This window comes from Thermobia domestica, chromosome 2 (genome assembly GCF_964235325.1).
Source record: "Thermobia domestica chromosome 2, izTheDome1.hap1.1, whole genome shotgun sequence".
Classification (NCBI taxonomy): Eukaryota; Metazoa; Arthropoda; class Insecta; order Zygentoma; family Lepismatidae; genus Thermobia; species Thermobia domestica.
This window is the reverse complement of record NC_137455.1, coordinates 301637990-301654431: the sequence shown is the minus strand read 5'-3', so window position 1 is coordinate 301654431 and position 16442 is coordinate 301637990. Positions and strand designations below refer to the sequence as shown.

The window sequence follows — 16442 nt, the reverse complement described above, 5'->3', positions numbered from 1 at the left end:
CAATATTAGCAACCGAATGACAAAAAAATTTTTAAAGTGTTGCATAGTGTCATTTGTTGAGACTGTAAGTGCCCGAAATGAACCGCTTCAGTTTTAATTTTGATCCCAATAGAATTGAAACTGTAATAGATAATGAGACACTATTATATTTAATCTACTAAGTCCAAAAATATACTATCTCCATTCTACTATCTTTAGTACAAGTGGAATCGATAAAAGTAGGTTCTTGTTTTAACGTAGCTTGAAACAGAGCGAAAACTATAACAGATACGAAGAAGATGCTTTCTTCAATAAATTAAACATCCCACGAACATACTCTACATATACTCCACACTCTCTCTCTATTAAAAGCGGTAGTGAAAGAAGTCAGTCATTCTGGTTTTAACATTAATCAGAACAAAACCCTAATACATAGCCAGAAGTTATTTCTGTAATTAATCAAATGTCGCAAAATTAGAGGAAAGCTATTAAACCTACGACCATTTACAGTTTCAATCATAATTAAAAGTATCAAGTCTTACACAAGATTTCCTCAGGTAACAGATACGTGAAACGGCTATTTGATGATATTGACTATCTAACATATGCATTTGTGTTATAAAGTGATAATGAAAATAATGTCAGAGTATTAAACTTAAGTAAGGTTTATCATTAATAGCTTTAGTATGTGAGAGTAATATCGTGTGCTTCTGTAGAGCTATGTAAAAGACATGACGACGGTTTATATGTCTGGTTCAAAAGTTAATTACTTCTGAATTTACAGAAAAGTAAATAGAAAGAACTTTATACTTTGATACTGATATCTCTTTTATATAATGTTATTTCTTTAAAGATCAATTGGAACCTGTGAATACATTCAAACCAGAAGAATATGGGTTGAACTGTAAATGCTACTTGTCCTGTCTTGAGAATGAGATTGGATTTTTGTATAATCGAAGGTAGGAAAATCCCTATTTTCATCATTTTTAAACTAGTAGCTTCATATAATCATTCTTTGTATAAACTATTTGATACATATAAGCTGCATTTGATCAAATATTGTATAGTAATTTTTATATGAATAATTCACACCTCATTCCTTTTTGGACTGGTTTATAACACACTAAATTACTATAGTGATGTTATTTTAACTATCCATGTCTATAGTGTATAACACACAATAGAATTAAATATAATAAATAGTTTAGCACATGTTTATAGATTACTTTTAAAATAATACGATATTTGATTTTAATATTACCTTTCTGCAAATATATTAATAATAATTAATTTATGCGCTTATTTTGTATATATTAATCTGTTTGTTATACATCGCCAGAAGAAATGGGATATTATATTTAATATATTATTAACTAGTGAGAATTCTTTATTTGGTGGGGAGTGTTAATATGCAATATTCTTAAGGGAATCCAGCCGTCATTCCGTTTTTCTTCTCTAAAAATGTGTATTAATGTTGTACAGTCAACAACAAAATTAATCTCACTCTGATATGGCTCCATTAGCTCGTGTTAAGTACGTTGTAAAATATAACAAACTAATTGACAGATTCAACCCAACCTGCGTGTCATATTTAGTGAGCCTGCGAAGCATCGAAACAATCTTTTCTAGTGCAATTTAAGTCTCTTAAGATGTATTAAGATGTGCAGAAGTATTGTTTCCAGATACATTAAGGTAAAATATAATAAGTAAATACATTTCTTTCTAATTAGGAATGTACATTGTCAACGTTATATAAACGATTCAGACTGCAGTGCAATTGCACGTAATTCCCAAGTGGCAGTTGCAGTTTTAGTCCCGTTCTATCAATTAGTTTTCTTCAGAAACATTTTTTGTTTATGTAAATTTAATCCGAATTTTATTATGGCTTTATAATAATAATTATTATTGTTATGTTTAGCAATGGTTGGAACGCCTAATATTTCAGCGTTCAAACAGTATTTTTCTTGACGTAAAATAAAATGTGACTTAAGTGAAAAATATTTTGCAAGAACTGTTAATCCCAATTATTCTTCGCAAACTTACTCTTCTCTAACTGGAAACAAAACACAGTTTAAAGAAGAACAGAACTTTACACAATAGTAAAAAAAAAAAACGTGGCGAAGACACACATGGAAAGGCATCCCTACTCCATGAAAATTCACTCTTTGATAAAGATATTTCTTAGAGTATAGAAAACTATGAAAAGATATAATTTCTAGTGTATATATATATATATATATATATAGAGAGAGAGAGAGAGAGAGAGAGATAGATAGATAGATAGGTAGGTAGGTAGATAGATAGATAGATAGATAGATAGATAGATAGATAGATAGATAGATAGATAGATAGATAGATAGATAGATAGATAGATAGATAGATAGATAGATAGATATAATTTAAATAAATAAATTGTGGTTCTCAATTAATGTACAAAATAATGAAAATATTAATGACACCATACAAGCTCAACTTGTGCACTATTACCGTCTTAAACTTATATGCTGCAAAATAAGCTTGCTAGTGTGCTGGTGGTTTTATGAAGTTATCTTCATAAAAATAATGAAAATAATTTTACATCAATGTATTATCAAATAAATAGAAATTGCGATTGAAAAACACTTAGATCTAATTAGTACATTCTCTTATTCAAAGTACAGTGAAAGTAACATACTAATCCGCTCAGGCAAATGGTAAATTCCGAGTTCAAAGGAGATTCAGAAAATTACATAAGTAAGAAATAAACGAACAGAATGGATGAAAGTAGTTTAAATTATAATTTTATATTTTAATAAATTAACAACATGTTTTACTTTATTAAAGTAGTTCGTACAATAACTAATGTTATATTTTAATAAATTAACAAAAAGTTTTAATTTCTGAAAGTAGTTCATGTTAAAACTAATGTTATTTTTTATTAAATTAACAAAAAAACTTCACATACCTCTATATGTAATTCAAGGCCGGAACACTAAGAACATGCATATATCTGTGCATATATGCAAGATACATAGGCATGATGTATGCATACATCAATTTCAAATTTAGAGATTCCTAACTATAATGTAATTCTTTTAAATTTTATTCTTCTCTTAATATTGGACTATGCTAATTCTTGGAGGGTAAATTTGAAACTGTATGTAATTCTTTTAAATTTTATTCTTCTCTTAATATTGGACTATGCTAATTCTTGGAGGGTAAATTTGAAACTGTCTCCCTTCATCACAGAGTCAATATGAGACGTTCAATTAAAATTTTACGTGCGATTCTAACCACATTAACAGACATCGAAGAATCAATGCAGAGTCTCCCATACCAATGACGCATATGCTAACATCAACGCCCCGAGGGATTTCAATGTTCAATTTAACCGGGAATTTATTCCAATTTAAAATGGGTTTATTATAATCTGAGAGTATAATTAAATATTCCATCTGAAAGTGTAACATTTTGCATTGCATTCTGTAGGCATAAACACTGAAGTCACGGAACAATTTAATATTCATAAAGTGAAATTAATTCTAGAGTAGCTCAGTTTCAGAAAAGTGAACCATTCAATACTAGAAGTTTAATATATATTTAAGGAATTTAAAATAAAGTACAGCCATCTGCGAGAAGTTTAATAACATTATTCAAACAATAAAGATAATCCAAAAGCATTGACACAATATGACACAATTTTTTATAAGCGAATTTGAATGTAACAAGACATACGCGTAATACATAATAATGGAAAACGATGTATATATATTCAAACGAAGTTAGCCAAACTCAGTAAATGGTAGTAAGTTTGAGTATTTGTATCAGTAACTTGCATTGGTGAAGTTATTCCAATTCAAGTGTTTAATTTTATATCGAGGTTATGGCTGAAACTTCCGTGTGAACAAACTCCTAGGTGCTTTGGTCGACTTCGCCAAATGAAACAAAGAAAAATTTCTGTTACATACCTGAACTGTGATAACGTAGCAGGTACGGGTTTCCACTTGAACACTAAGAGAAAGAGAGCATCAAGAACCCTAGTTCACGGAGGTCCGTCGCTTGTATAGGGAGGTCGTTCCACGCATTCTAGATCCTTCTGATGCAGCTCCAGGATTGACATAATGAGCTGAGACGAGTTAGGAGGACATTTTGACGTGCATGACCAAAAGTGGCCAAGACTTCTAGTTTCTATGATCTTTTTCCGCCATCAAGCCAGAGAAGATGTATTTCCTTTACATTTATTAATACATTTTTACTTTACGTTTCATTCAAATACTAATGATTTTATTAACTCATCGCTTTAGTGATGCGTACTAGACTAAAAGCACTAGCCTAGCTCTATGATTTGGGTAAATGAAAGCCAGGGTCATGCCTCTAATACATGTGTGTGGTATGGCGTCAAGGAAACATTTGATTATTAATACAATTAATACCTCTCTCTTCTCTCTACTGACTTGAATAGGAAAACGTGGTGCGACTCACCCCATATTTTGAGTACGGCTTTGGACTTAGCGACCAATCTGTCTAGCAATATACAATTGACTAAAAATGGCCGAACTATGAAATTGAAATATTTAAATTTATTTAGATTTACTCCATCTAGTTTAGACAGTTATCATCAAACGTAACAATAGAACAAATGGTTCATTCGCAATACTTTTATCCATAACAAATGCCACCAAACGAAGCATTCTTCAACAATCTTAACAGCACATAAATTAAAGACAAAATCTATAAAATTCAAATAAGTTAACTGATAAATTTATCGCCAAAAATATTGGACATAATCGACACATTGCTTAAAACATACGTATTATCACCGGTGGGTGTATCTCGACAATTTTAGGACCATATTATCACATGGTTGGATGTAGACGGACTTAATCATGCTTCGTTTATGAGTGCTCCAGGTTTAGATTAAGATTCAATGATAAAAACGACAAGTTCAGAATTAGAAGTATTAAGTGATTTTGATAGGAATTTGCTGATAAAAAAGGTTAATCAATGTTATAATAATATTTAAAAGCGGATTATAAACTTATGGAAGATTGTAATGAAAATTTTTGGAATTCATACCTAAAATTCTTAAGTGCATAAATATATATGGATGAACGATGAGTCAATATCTAGCTTACGATGAATTTAGGTTGCTAAATGAGAAACAAATAGAAACAAATGTGCATCACAATTCGATACTGATTTTATATTAGAAGTGTTTCTTCAATATAAAAAAAAAATCATGACCATTACAAATACTATTCCTTACATCTGCAAAATATGTATTCACTTGGCTCAAAACAATTTATGCTATTAATACCTTTGTATAACGAAGAACATTATGCGATTTGCTATCGCACCTTAAAACAATTTTGTAACTTTGATAAAAATTTAATAAAATAAATCGAGTTCAACAGGCAGAGTGGTCACATAATTACATTAATTTAAACACACAAGTGAGAACAAAAGTAACAAGTGATTTAGAAAAAGATTTTTATATAGTTGATTAACAACTCAGTGTTTAGAAAGACAATCGAAAATAAAAAAAAATAACTTTAAATTTATAAGTGGTGAAAACAAATATTAGAAGCTTGTTATAAAACCGAATAATAAAAACACAACCGTGTATTCAGAAAACTTAGTAGCTGTATACATGAACAAGATTAATATATAATTTTTTAATAAATTATGAAATATTTAGTGCATTTATATGGCTTTCATTTTAACGTAATAAATCCGAAATTATCAGAAGAAAACGTGTCATATGTCATATTAAAATTACATCGATAGTTATGTGTATCATTTTCAAACGAAATATGTGTACAAAAATAAGAAACTACAGTAAAAGTAAAGGGACAACTATAATAGAGACTATTGGATTAATAACAAAAATGTATTCAATTGAATTACAGGCAGCCAATTTTATAGATAAATACTTCCGGTAAACAAAAATGTAGAATAGAGAAGAATATGCACAAAAATGGACGAACTATAAAGATATAAAATACAAGGAGCACAAGCCAATGAATATTAAAGCTGTTTGTTTAATCGAAGGGAATATTACGTGAAGATGAATTCAGTTAGAAGTTATAAACGCGGGTTATATACCATAGAAGTACGTAAACTGATATTAATGTGAATAGATCACAAAAGATATTAATTTGAATAGATGACAAAAATGTGTTTTACAAATGATATACAGTATATACATTTTACTATGGGGACATTAGAAGGCAGATGAGAAATAAATGTATTATTTGCAATGTAATGATTTTTATCAACATGTACGACAGTGCATGACAGCCAAGTTCCGCGATGAAAATTAAAACTGACCTGCACTGCCATAAGCATATTATAACGAACAAGAGTTTTGGGTAATATCGCCGATTTCGAGGCTTTATAAAGATGATTCTATTAAGAGTCTTGACATGAAATTTAGAATTTAAGGAGACATCTGAGAGATGTGCTCATATGCCAAATCTCACATTCCTATCTTCAACCATTTTCGAATACTGGACCCCCGAATTATGCAGTTTTCATGCTCACTGACTCACTCATCGAATTGATTAAGTACTTCCCAATGAGACAGAGACGTGAAACTTTGCATAAAGGTACCCTACGACTTGAGTATTGGAAAAGTCCGAAATATAAGGTATGTGTTGTGGGAAATTTTTATGGTCAAAATCTGTCCTTAGCCAGGGAAATACCGTTTCACTCACTCACTCACTCATCAAATTAATTAGGTACTTCCCAATGAGACAGAGACCTGAAACTTTGCATAGAGGTACTTTATAACGACTTAAGTATGGAAAAAGTCCGACATTTGAGGAATATGCTATGGGATTTTTTTACGAGCAAAAAACTGTCCTTAGAAAGGAAAAAATCCTTTCACTCACTCATCAAATTGATTACGTACATCCCAATGACCCAGGGATGTGAAACTTTGCATAAAAGTATTTTTATAACGACTTGAGTATGGAAAAAGTCTGACATTTGACGAATGTGCTATGGAATTCTTTTATGGCTAAAAACTGTCCTCAACCAAGCACGAAATCGTTTCACTCACTCAATCTCAAAATTATTAGGTACTTGCCAATGAGATAGAAACGTGAAACTTTGCATCGAGGTACGCGATAATGACTTGAGTATGGAAAATATTCAACATTTGAGGAATGTGCTATGGGAAAATTTCATGGGCAAAAAACTGTCCTTAGCCAGGAAAAAAGAACCTTCACTCACTCACTCAACAAATTGATTAGGTACTTTCCAATGAGAAAGAGACGTGAAACTTTGCACAAAGGTACTTTATAATGACTTGAGAATGGAAAAAGTTCGTAATCTGAGGAATGTACTAATGGATTTTTATAGGCAAAAAACTGTCCTTAGCTAAGCAAGAATTCGTTTCGCTCACTCACCAAATTGATGAGGTACTTCCGAATCTGGTAGACAATTGAAACTTTGCATCAAGGTACCCTATAATAACTTGAGTATGGAAAAATTCCGAAATGTGAAGAATGTGCTATGAGAGTTTTTGTAGGGCGAAAAACTGTACTTACTAAAACACAAATCGGTTCATTCTCTAACACATCAAATTGATTAGGTACTTCCCAATGAGAAATAGACGTGAAACTTTAAATAGAAGCACCCTATAATGACTCGTGTTCAGAAAAAGTCCGAAATGTTATTAAAGTGCAATGGTAATTTTATATGGACGAGAATCTATCCTTAGCCAGACATAAATAGGTTCGTCCTCTCACTCATCAAACTGATTACGTGCTTGCCAATGAGATAGAAACATGAAAATTTTCATAAAACTACCTTATAATGACTTAAGTGTGAATAAATTCCGAAATGTGAGGAATATGGTATGCTATTTTTTTTCGTGGGCGAAAACTGTCCTTAGCAAAGCAGAAAACTGTTCATTCACTCAATCATCACATTGATTACCTAGTTCCCAATGATATTATGACGTGAAGCTGTGCATAAAGGTACCTGATAATGACTTCAGTGTGAAAAAGGACCGTAATGTGAGAAATGTGCTATGGGAATTTTTATAGGTGATTTTTTTTAGCCAAGCAGAAATCGGTTCATTCACTCGTCACATTGAATAAGTACTTTTTTTTATGAAATATTGACGTAAAAGTCTCTATACTGGTACATTATAATAACTTGAGTATGGAAAAGGTCTAAAATTAAAGTAATGTACTAAAGGAAAGTTTTTGTAGATGAAAACTGTCCTCAGCCAAGCAGAAATCGGTTCACTCATTGACTAGCTCACTCACAGCATTGATTAGGCACTTCCCAATGAGACAGAGGGATGAATATTTGCATAGATGTACCTTGTAACGATTTGAGAATGGAAAGTGTCTGGAATTTGATGAAGTGTTATGGAAAACAATATGGGTGAAAACTATCCTTAGTCAAGCAGAATTCGGTTCACTCACTCGCTCATCATATTGATTTCGTACTTCCCAATGAGACAAGTCGTGAAACTCTGCATAAAGGTATCTTATAATGACCTGAGTATGGAAAAGTCCGTAATGTGACGAATGTGCTATGGGAAATTTTTTATAGACGAAAAATTGTCCGTAGCCAATAGGTACTTCCCAATGAAATGAAGATGTGAATGTCTACACGAAGGTAGCTTATAATAACTTGAATATGAAAAATATCCTAAATTTAAGGAATATGCTATGGAATTTTCTATGGGCGAAAAACTGTCTTTACTCAAACAGAGATCGGTTTATTTACTCACTCACCATTGATTAGATGCTTCAAAATGAGATAGAGAATTGAAACTCTGCAAATAGTACCTACCTTAGGTAATGACTTGTGTAAGTGAAGGTTCCAAATTTAAGGAATGTACTATGGGAATTTTTATGGACGAAAAACTGTCTTTACTCAAACAGAGATCGGTTCATTTACTCACTCACCATTGATTAGATGCTTCAAAATGAGATAGAGAATTGAAACTCTGCAAATAGTACCTACCTTACGTAATGACTTGTGTAAGTAAAAGGTTCCAAATTTAAGGAATGTACTTTGGGAATTTTTATGGCCGAAAAACTGTCCTTAGCCATTTGGCATTTCTTAATGAGATAAAGATGCGACACTCTCCATGCAGGTACCCTATAACGGCTTGAGAATGAAATTTGAGGAATTTGCTCTAGAAATATCTTTCATTGGGAAGAACACTATCCTTACAATCAGAAATCGGGAACGATACCATTATTGACGAATCATGTGCATAGCGGTAATGTTGTCAAACGTCCGAATAGCCGACTTTCTTCCCTCCTCGCTGGTCTATTGATACCACGTGCGACTTCGATGTATGGGGTCCTGAGTTCGATTCCCGGTGGAAGAGTCTTTGGAATCTTAAATCTCCTCAGTGTTTCTGTGTTCGTGTCCCTGTCGTTCTAGGTTAATAGAAAAACGAGCTAAGGTCGCTGAGAAAAATCCATTATCCGGACAGCGGTGTAGTGTACAAATATACGGACTTCTTATGTTTACTACAAAAATCAATACTTAACATACGTTATCCCTATGCTACATACGTACTGCTCTATTTCCCGCTTAAATGTTACACAAAGTCGTTGTAGGAGTCTGACGTCTAGCAGTCTTAGTACATTACGTACGTCAGCTAGAAGTTACATACGGCCATATGTATGTGATATCCTGAACGCCTACATACAGTCTTTTCGTTCGTGCGGAAAGTACGTTTATTCGGAACCTTTATACGAAAACTATGTTTAAAATGTACTTCTTCAGTTATACTTTTAGCGTACGTTAAGTCCAAAAACATTTACACATGTAACCAACGTTTTTACTTACGCCACATACATTTTTTTCTCAGTGCGCGAGTAAAATAAGTAAAAACTACTAATAAGTAGTTAAGAAAGTTAATGAGGCACGTTCTGTGAATCAGTTAACTTTTAAAAACGTTTACTAAGACACATACATATTGCCCTTATTTTCGTGGTTGGAAACCCAGACAAGGAAATCTAATAGTTTTTTTCTTTTTTCGGTGTAGATTTTTCCTATATTGCAGTCATTTGTATTAGATAGATATTGAAATTAATTTGCTAAATAGGATAATGTAGAGGTGAGAATACTTAAAATTAGTGAAATTTTCCAAGAAATGCGAAATCCAATTGTTCGAATTTATGAGACTAACAACAAAAAGTAACCGATTTCGTAAATATATTGGTACGACGAGTTATATTATGGTTATCACAGTCGTTATGTGAAAATGTTCTTCATGCTTCGTGTCTCTCTGAACATTATGCGAATTTCTTACGTATTATCCTTTTCATCAACAGTTAATTTCGTGCCCTTGCTCTTCATATTTCCTGAACTTGCCCCCCCTGTGTGTTCGCCCCCTCACCCACGTTATTGTTAGGTCTACTTCCTCACAACTCTTAAGCTCACAATTCCCGAATTTCAAGTTTCCTTTCCTATTTCAACTATCTAAATGATATGATTTTGTATTCCAGGAAAATGCATATTTAAATAGCGTGGGGATTACTTAATCTCCATTCAGACTCCCTAAAAATTAAATATATTCACTTTTAGCAATTTTTCTGTAGGTTAGTCCCGGGAGGCTACAATAGTGCCAAATTTTATCATTCTAATTCTGCCGGAAGTGGCTGAAAATTTTGGGGTGTAAAAGACGTCAAATATAAATAACATAGAAAAGGTTTTCTGCTCCCCATGAAACCACTCTAAAGTTGAAATTGTTTGTTATTACTGACTTACTTAGCTAATACTAACTAAAACGTACAATCACACAGAATTTCAATTCTTTATTCCAAGTCCAAGTTCCTAAAACATGAGAGTATAGGTCCAAAAAAGACCCTTTTAAATAGCATGAGGAAATTCTTCATCACCTTTCATCACGTCAACCGGAAGCACCTATTTAATTTATGTCAGTTCATGTAGTTTTATATACAGTTAGGATATATTGGGGGCAAATATAATAAGATTACAAGGTATTTGAAAGGTAATCTGGAAGGAAACCCCGAGACAGTATGAAACTGCGCAACATGCGCGTAACGTAATGAACTCCGTAATTTCGCAATATTTAAGGGTAGAGAACGACTAAGTATTTTGCAACACCATCCATTTCTAGTGATGTAGCATCGAAGATTCAGCATCAAGGGTTTTGGAGCCCTGTTGATATTCTTCGTATTTAGGTAATGAAAAATGAGATGTTAGCTATCGTGATTTTGTATTTCAGGTAAATGAATCAGAATCTCGTTTGGACATTACTATCTGAGAGATGTTTAATAGAAGAAATCCTCCTCGCCGGTCTAGTGGCTAGCATATGTGCCTTTCTTGTACATTGTCCTGGATTCGTTTCCAGGTGGTAGAGTCCTTGGGAACTAATGTTGCATGTGACTCCCTAGAAAGGCAAACTTCACTATCAACCCATTAAAGGTAAACATACATAATATTTACGTACACACTAAATAATGATCTATAAATATACGATTCATATAGAAACTCTTATTGTTGGTTTGCTCAAGGTTCCAAAATTGAAGTTTTATCGTTTAGATAGTATTACAGCACAACTATTATCCGGGACCGCAATTTGTGGGGGCAGGGGTGACAACCGCAACCTAGGGAAGCTCCCCGCGGTTTGGGAGGCCCCATTTTAAGAAAAAAATCTAACTTCATATACGGTACGAAATTATAAGTGAAGCATCAAACACGTTCGCTACATTACATAAACAAAACAGCACACAAAAGGTAAATAAAACAAAAATGAGTCGTGAACCCATTTCAGTCAACAAATATTTACTATTAAGTGCCCTAGAAATAATATTTATTCGTATGACTTTGATATTTGTCAATATTGTCCCCTTAATTAATTTTCATGTATGGAACGGGCCCAGGGGTGGAAGTAACGGCCCCGCAGATCTTGCCGTGTGGGAGGTCCCACAGGCTCCGGGGGCCCATAAAGAGTAAGAGAAAATGGAAAGAGAGGGGGACAAGAATTAGAAAAACAACTTTTTCTAGGGGGCCCAAATACACATATTAATGCTTGCCCCCTGCCCCCAGAAAAAATCTAAGTTACGGCGCTGCTATTATCCTAAATATTTTAGAAGTACATAGAAAAAAAGCAAAATAAACATCATTAACACTTAAGAACAAACTCTGAGAAAGTCTAGTTATATCACTGATTATTTTTGTTATTAGAAAATATTGAATTCATATTGAATAGTTCTTTCACATTATATGTCAGATTGGTTCGCAAATCACATACAGTTATAACACATTTTGATCTGATGCTCACCACATACTGGCTTATAGCAGTTATAGCAGTGTTCCTTCTTGGGATCTTCCCACTTGAATCTGTCATTGGATTTGTGTTCCAGGGACCATTCTTTCCTAGCAATTCACTAACATCACTAATTTTCACTTGCCTTTCGTCAAATGGAAGTTCATTTGCATTCTCATCTCTAAAATATACTGCCCTCTCTGTCTGATTTTATCCATATTCCTTTCTTGAATGTGTGTCGAGACTGCTCTTTTCGTTTTTATTACATGTGGAAACTTTCAGCTTCTTTGGTTCGATTTGAGGTTTCACATTCAACAGTTCGAATTCCTGATACGAAATGTTCTTCAATATCATTTTCACTGAGGTAGTAATCTGGATCTTTGTCGGAGTCATCTGCTTCTTCTTCTGATCTCACATCAAATTCAGCGTTATCTTCCTCCATTTCTGAATCTGAGGATTGTCTAATATCAGTAAAATAGCTTCCTCGCTATTTATTGCACCACACTCGTCCATTTTTGTAATAATAATTAAATATTTACGAATGACAATAGTCCATTGATGGTAAACATACGTAAAAATTGCGTGCAAGAAAATTAACGCTAAAGGTAAACACACGCTAAACTTACGTATAAGATTTTACGTTAAAAGGTAAACATACGCCAAATTTACGTATAAGGTTCTACACTCAATCGTTTGGCACAGACAACATAACACCTACCGAAGTAATTAACGTCGGAACTTCAAGCCAACTAACCCGCGATAGCACAGTTACACACAGTTCATGCTACGTCACTTCAGTGTTTCCAACTCGTACAGGTAAAATTTACGTAGTTTACCTTTCTAGGGTTAAATATGTACAATTCTAAATTTAAGTCCAACAATATACCACAATTGAGAATCCCAATATACAATATTGACATGTTGAACTGCAAAAGGAAGTGAAATATGTACAAGAACACCAGAGGTGCAAAAATTGCAGCCAAATTCGTCAGCCTCAAAAACTGTTGAGATGAGGATGGATGAGCCAAGTTCCTTGTCCACTGCATCTAAGACGAACATTGGAACTTGGTGCGAGATGTAAAGGAAAATGATGTTAAGGAACCTTTGGGATAGTGGCTGTGGGTATGGTGAGTTTGGAACCACCAGCAACCTTAGGAATATCAACTTTTCTAAGACGCTAAGGCACATATTAAATATACTGCAGTAAGATTCGTGGTTCAAAACCCAGACAAGGAAAACTTGTATTCCTCCACGAAGTGTCAACGTAAATAATGTTAATGAGCCTTAGGGATGGTGTTTGTGAGCGTGGTGGATTTGGAGGTCACCATTAGCCTTAAGGCTGAAATGTCAAGGCCGTGAAACTAGGAACATACATTTTAATGTATTCGAATATGTTAGACGCCTCGCGCCAAGTTCCAGTGTTCGTTTCAGGTACAATAGCCAAGAAACGTGGCTCATCTATCCTCATCTCAACACGTTTTGAGGCTGAAGAACTTGGCTGCAATTTTTGCACCTCTGGTGTTTTTGTTCATACATTTTAGTTCTGTATTATTAAACATTGTAAGATTATATGTGTTTTGCATGGTATATTAACTTTCATGTCATATGCAATACGTAAGGTAACCTAATTGTTTCAAAATAAAAAATAGTTATATATATATATATATATATATATATATATATATATAACTAAACCAACTAACTCTATGGCCTATGGAACCCGGAGGTTCAGTGCCGCGTTCACAAAAGCTCTCCACTGACTTCTATCCTTAGCTAATTGGATCCAGTTTCTACTTTGTATTCCTATCTCTGCGAGATCCATCTTAATATTATCCTCCCATCTGCGCCTAGGTCTTCCTAATGGTCGTTTTCCTATGGGTCTACCAGTCAAGACTTTGAAAGCGTTTCTACTTTCTTCCATTCTAGCTACATGACCTGCCCACCTAAGCCTCCTAGACTTGACGACCCTAACAATGTTGGGTAAACCGTATAAACTATGTAGTTCCTCGTTATGGAGCTTCCGCCATTCCCCATTCTCGTTCCTCTTGGGTCCGAATATTCTTCTCAGGATCCTGTTCTCAAATACTTTCAGTCTATGTTCTTCCCTCAGAGTAAGCGACCATGTTTCGCAACCATACAGAACAACAGGCATGATTATCGTTTTATATATTTTAAGCTTCAAATTCCTCGACAGAATTCGCGACGACAAGAGATTTTGAACCGAATAGTAACACGAATTCCCTGCTTTTAGTCGACATTTAATTTCTTCGTGAATATGATTTTCGTCTGTTAATATTGATCCTAAATATTTGAAAGTATCCACTTTATCAAAAGTATTATTTAATATTTTAACGCCTCCACAATTTGCCGTTTTACGGTCCCGACACACTTCCATGTATTTAGTTTTCTCTGCATTTACTTCTAAACCCATGTCCCTGCAAGCGTTTAATAATATATATATAGGGTGTGGCAGCTATTTGAGAACAACATAACATCCGCGGAATAAGGAGCAGAGACTGGGGCATATAATGACCAGTAAACATTATCTACACGTGAATACAGACTCAATGCAGAATACCGTTCTACGAAACTGCCATCTCCTTCAGTAACATCCTCTAAGAGGTGTCGAAACCGTCGGCAGGCATGATTGACGTGGGTTCTGCCATCCACAATAGTATTCTGTGGATGCTTATTGGAGGCCCTCTCTACCACCCCGCAGACGTAAAAGTTCAAACGGTTGACAACAGGGGAGCTGGAGGCCACCTGTTTTAGGTGACGTGATTTGAAAATACATAGTCAACCATTCTTGGGTTGAATGGGCCGTATTGACGGGAGCGTAGTCCTGCTAAAAATAATATGGCCTCTCATGTGTTATAGCAGTAATCCAGAATTGCACAACCATCTTCTTCCTGATATTCGCGAACATGAAATGGCTTCTCAGCATCACGTACGACTAGTAACGGAGGTTTCCATACACCACGTCGAATGGTGGCCTCGTCAACCTGGTTCTCTCTTCAGAGTGCTCTTATGAACTTCATGAGTCCTCTTCGGCAACAGCTTAGACGGAAGCGATACATTCTGGCGTCCTTGTCCTGTCCAATTGCTAACAATGTGACTGTTGGTACTTTTACCTAGCTGCTTGAACTGGCTTTTAATTGTTTGATAGGAGCGAATTATTATTTAATTGTTCGATAGGAGATTACAAGGCATTATATTTTATCCCTAAAAACAGGCCCTCGAGTGGTGGGGCGTATTTTTTTCATTCAATATAAATAACAAATCCTTAGAAACTACTCAACTGATTTCATTCTCTTTTCAATTTGGGAACCATAACTGACACCAGCAAAAATACGCTATATTTTATCCTAGAAAATGGGCCTTGGGCGCCGGACGAGTCATTTTTAATCACTATTTATAACAAATATACAGAAACTACTGTACTGATTTCACAAATTATTTCCCTGTTCTAAAGCGTGTCTAATGCCAGTGATGATACACTGTATTTTATCTTGTAAAATGGGGGCGTCGTTTTTTGATTCAATGTATATTAGAAATTTTCAGAAACTACTGAATGGACTTTAAAAATTTCCTTGGATGTGGGAGGCTTATCTAATGGTGGTGACCATACCCTATACCTTGCCCTGGAAAATGAGCTACTGGACGCTGGTCCGTGACTTTTTCGTTATATATATGTAATAGAACTATTCAGAAACTACAGAACCGGTTTCAGAAAAAAAACTCTTTGTGTTAGAAAGCTTGTCTAATGGAAAGGGGGAGCTTGGGTGCTTGGGCGTCACTTTTTGATTCAGTATATGTATGAAATATACAGAAACCACTGAACCGATATCAAAACTTCTTTCCCTGTTTGAAATTTTCCTAATGCCAATGGCGATACGCTATATTTTCTCCTGAAATGGTCCCTTGGGTGTAGGGGACGACATTTTTTGATGGACTTAATATAAGAAATGTTAAAAAAATATCGAGCCTATTTCAAATATTTTTTTATGTGGGAAAGCTTTTCAAATACCAGTGGTAATATTGTATATTTTACCATAAAAAATGGGCTCCCGGGCGAAGGGACGTTATTTTGTGGTTAAATATATTGAATAATAATATTCAAGGAATGCTTCCCCGGTTTTAAAAATTCTTATCCTGCTAGAAAGCATGTCTAACGATAGTGACGATACCCTATACTTTATCCCGTAAG

General features: G+C 34.3%; 1 protein-coding gene across 1 annotated transcript in view; it reads left to right on the top strand.

Annotated features, from left to right (window-relative positions):
* The window catches only part of LOC145679468 (sodium channel protein Nach-like), a 244203-nt gene that overhangs the window by 166196 nt on the left and 61565 nt on the right, over window positions 1–16442 (top strand). Inside the window, exon 5 of the mRNA XM_081750047.1 lies at window positions 833–938. Coding sequence (XP_081606173.1) covers window positions 833–938 — 106 coding nt within the window. The remainder of the gene's footprint in view (window positions 1–832; window positions 939–16442) is intronic.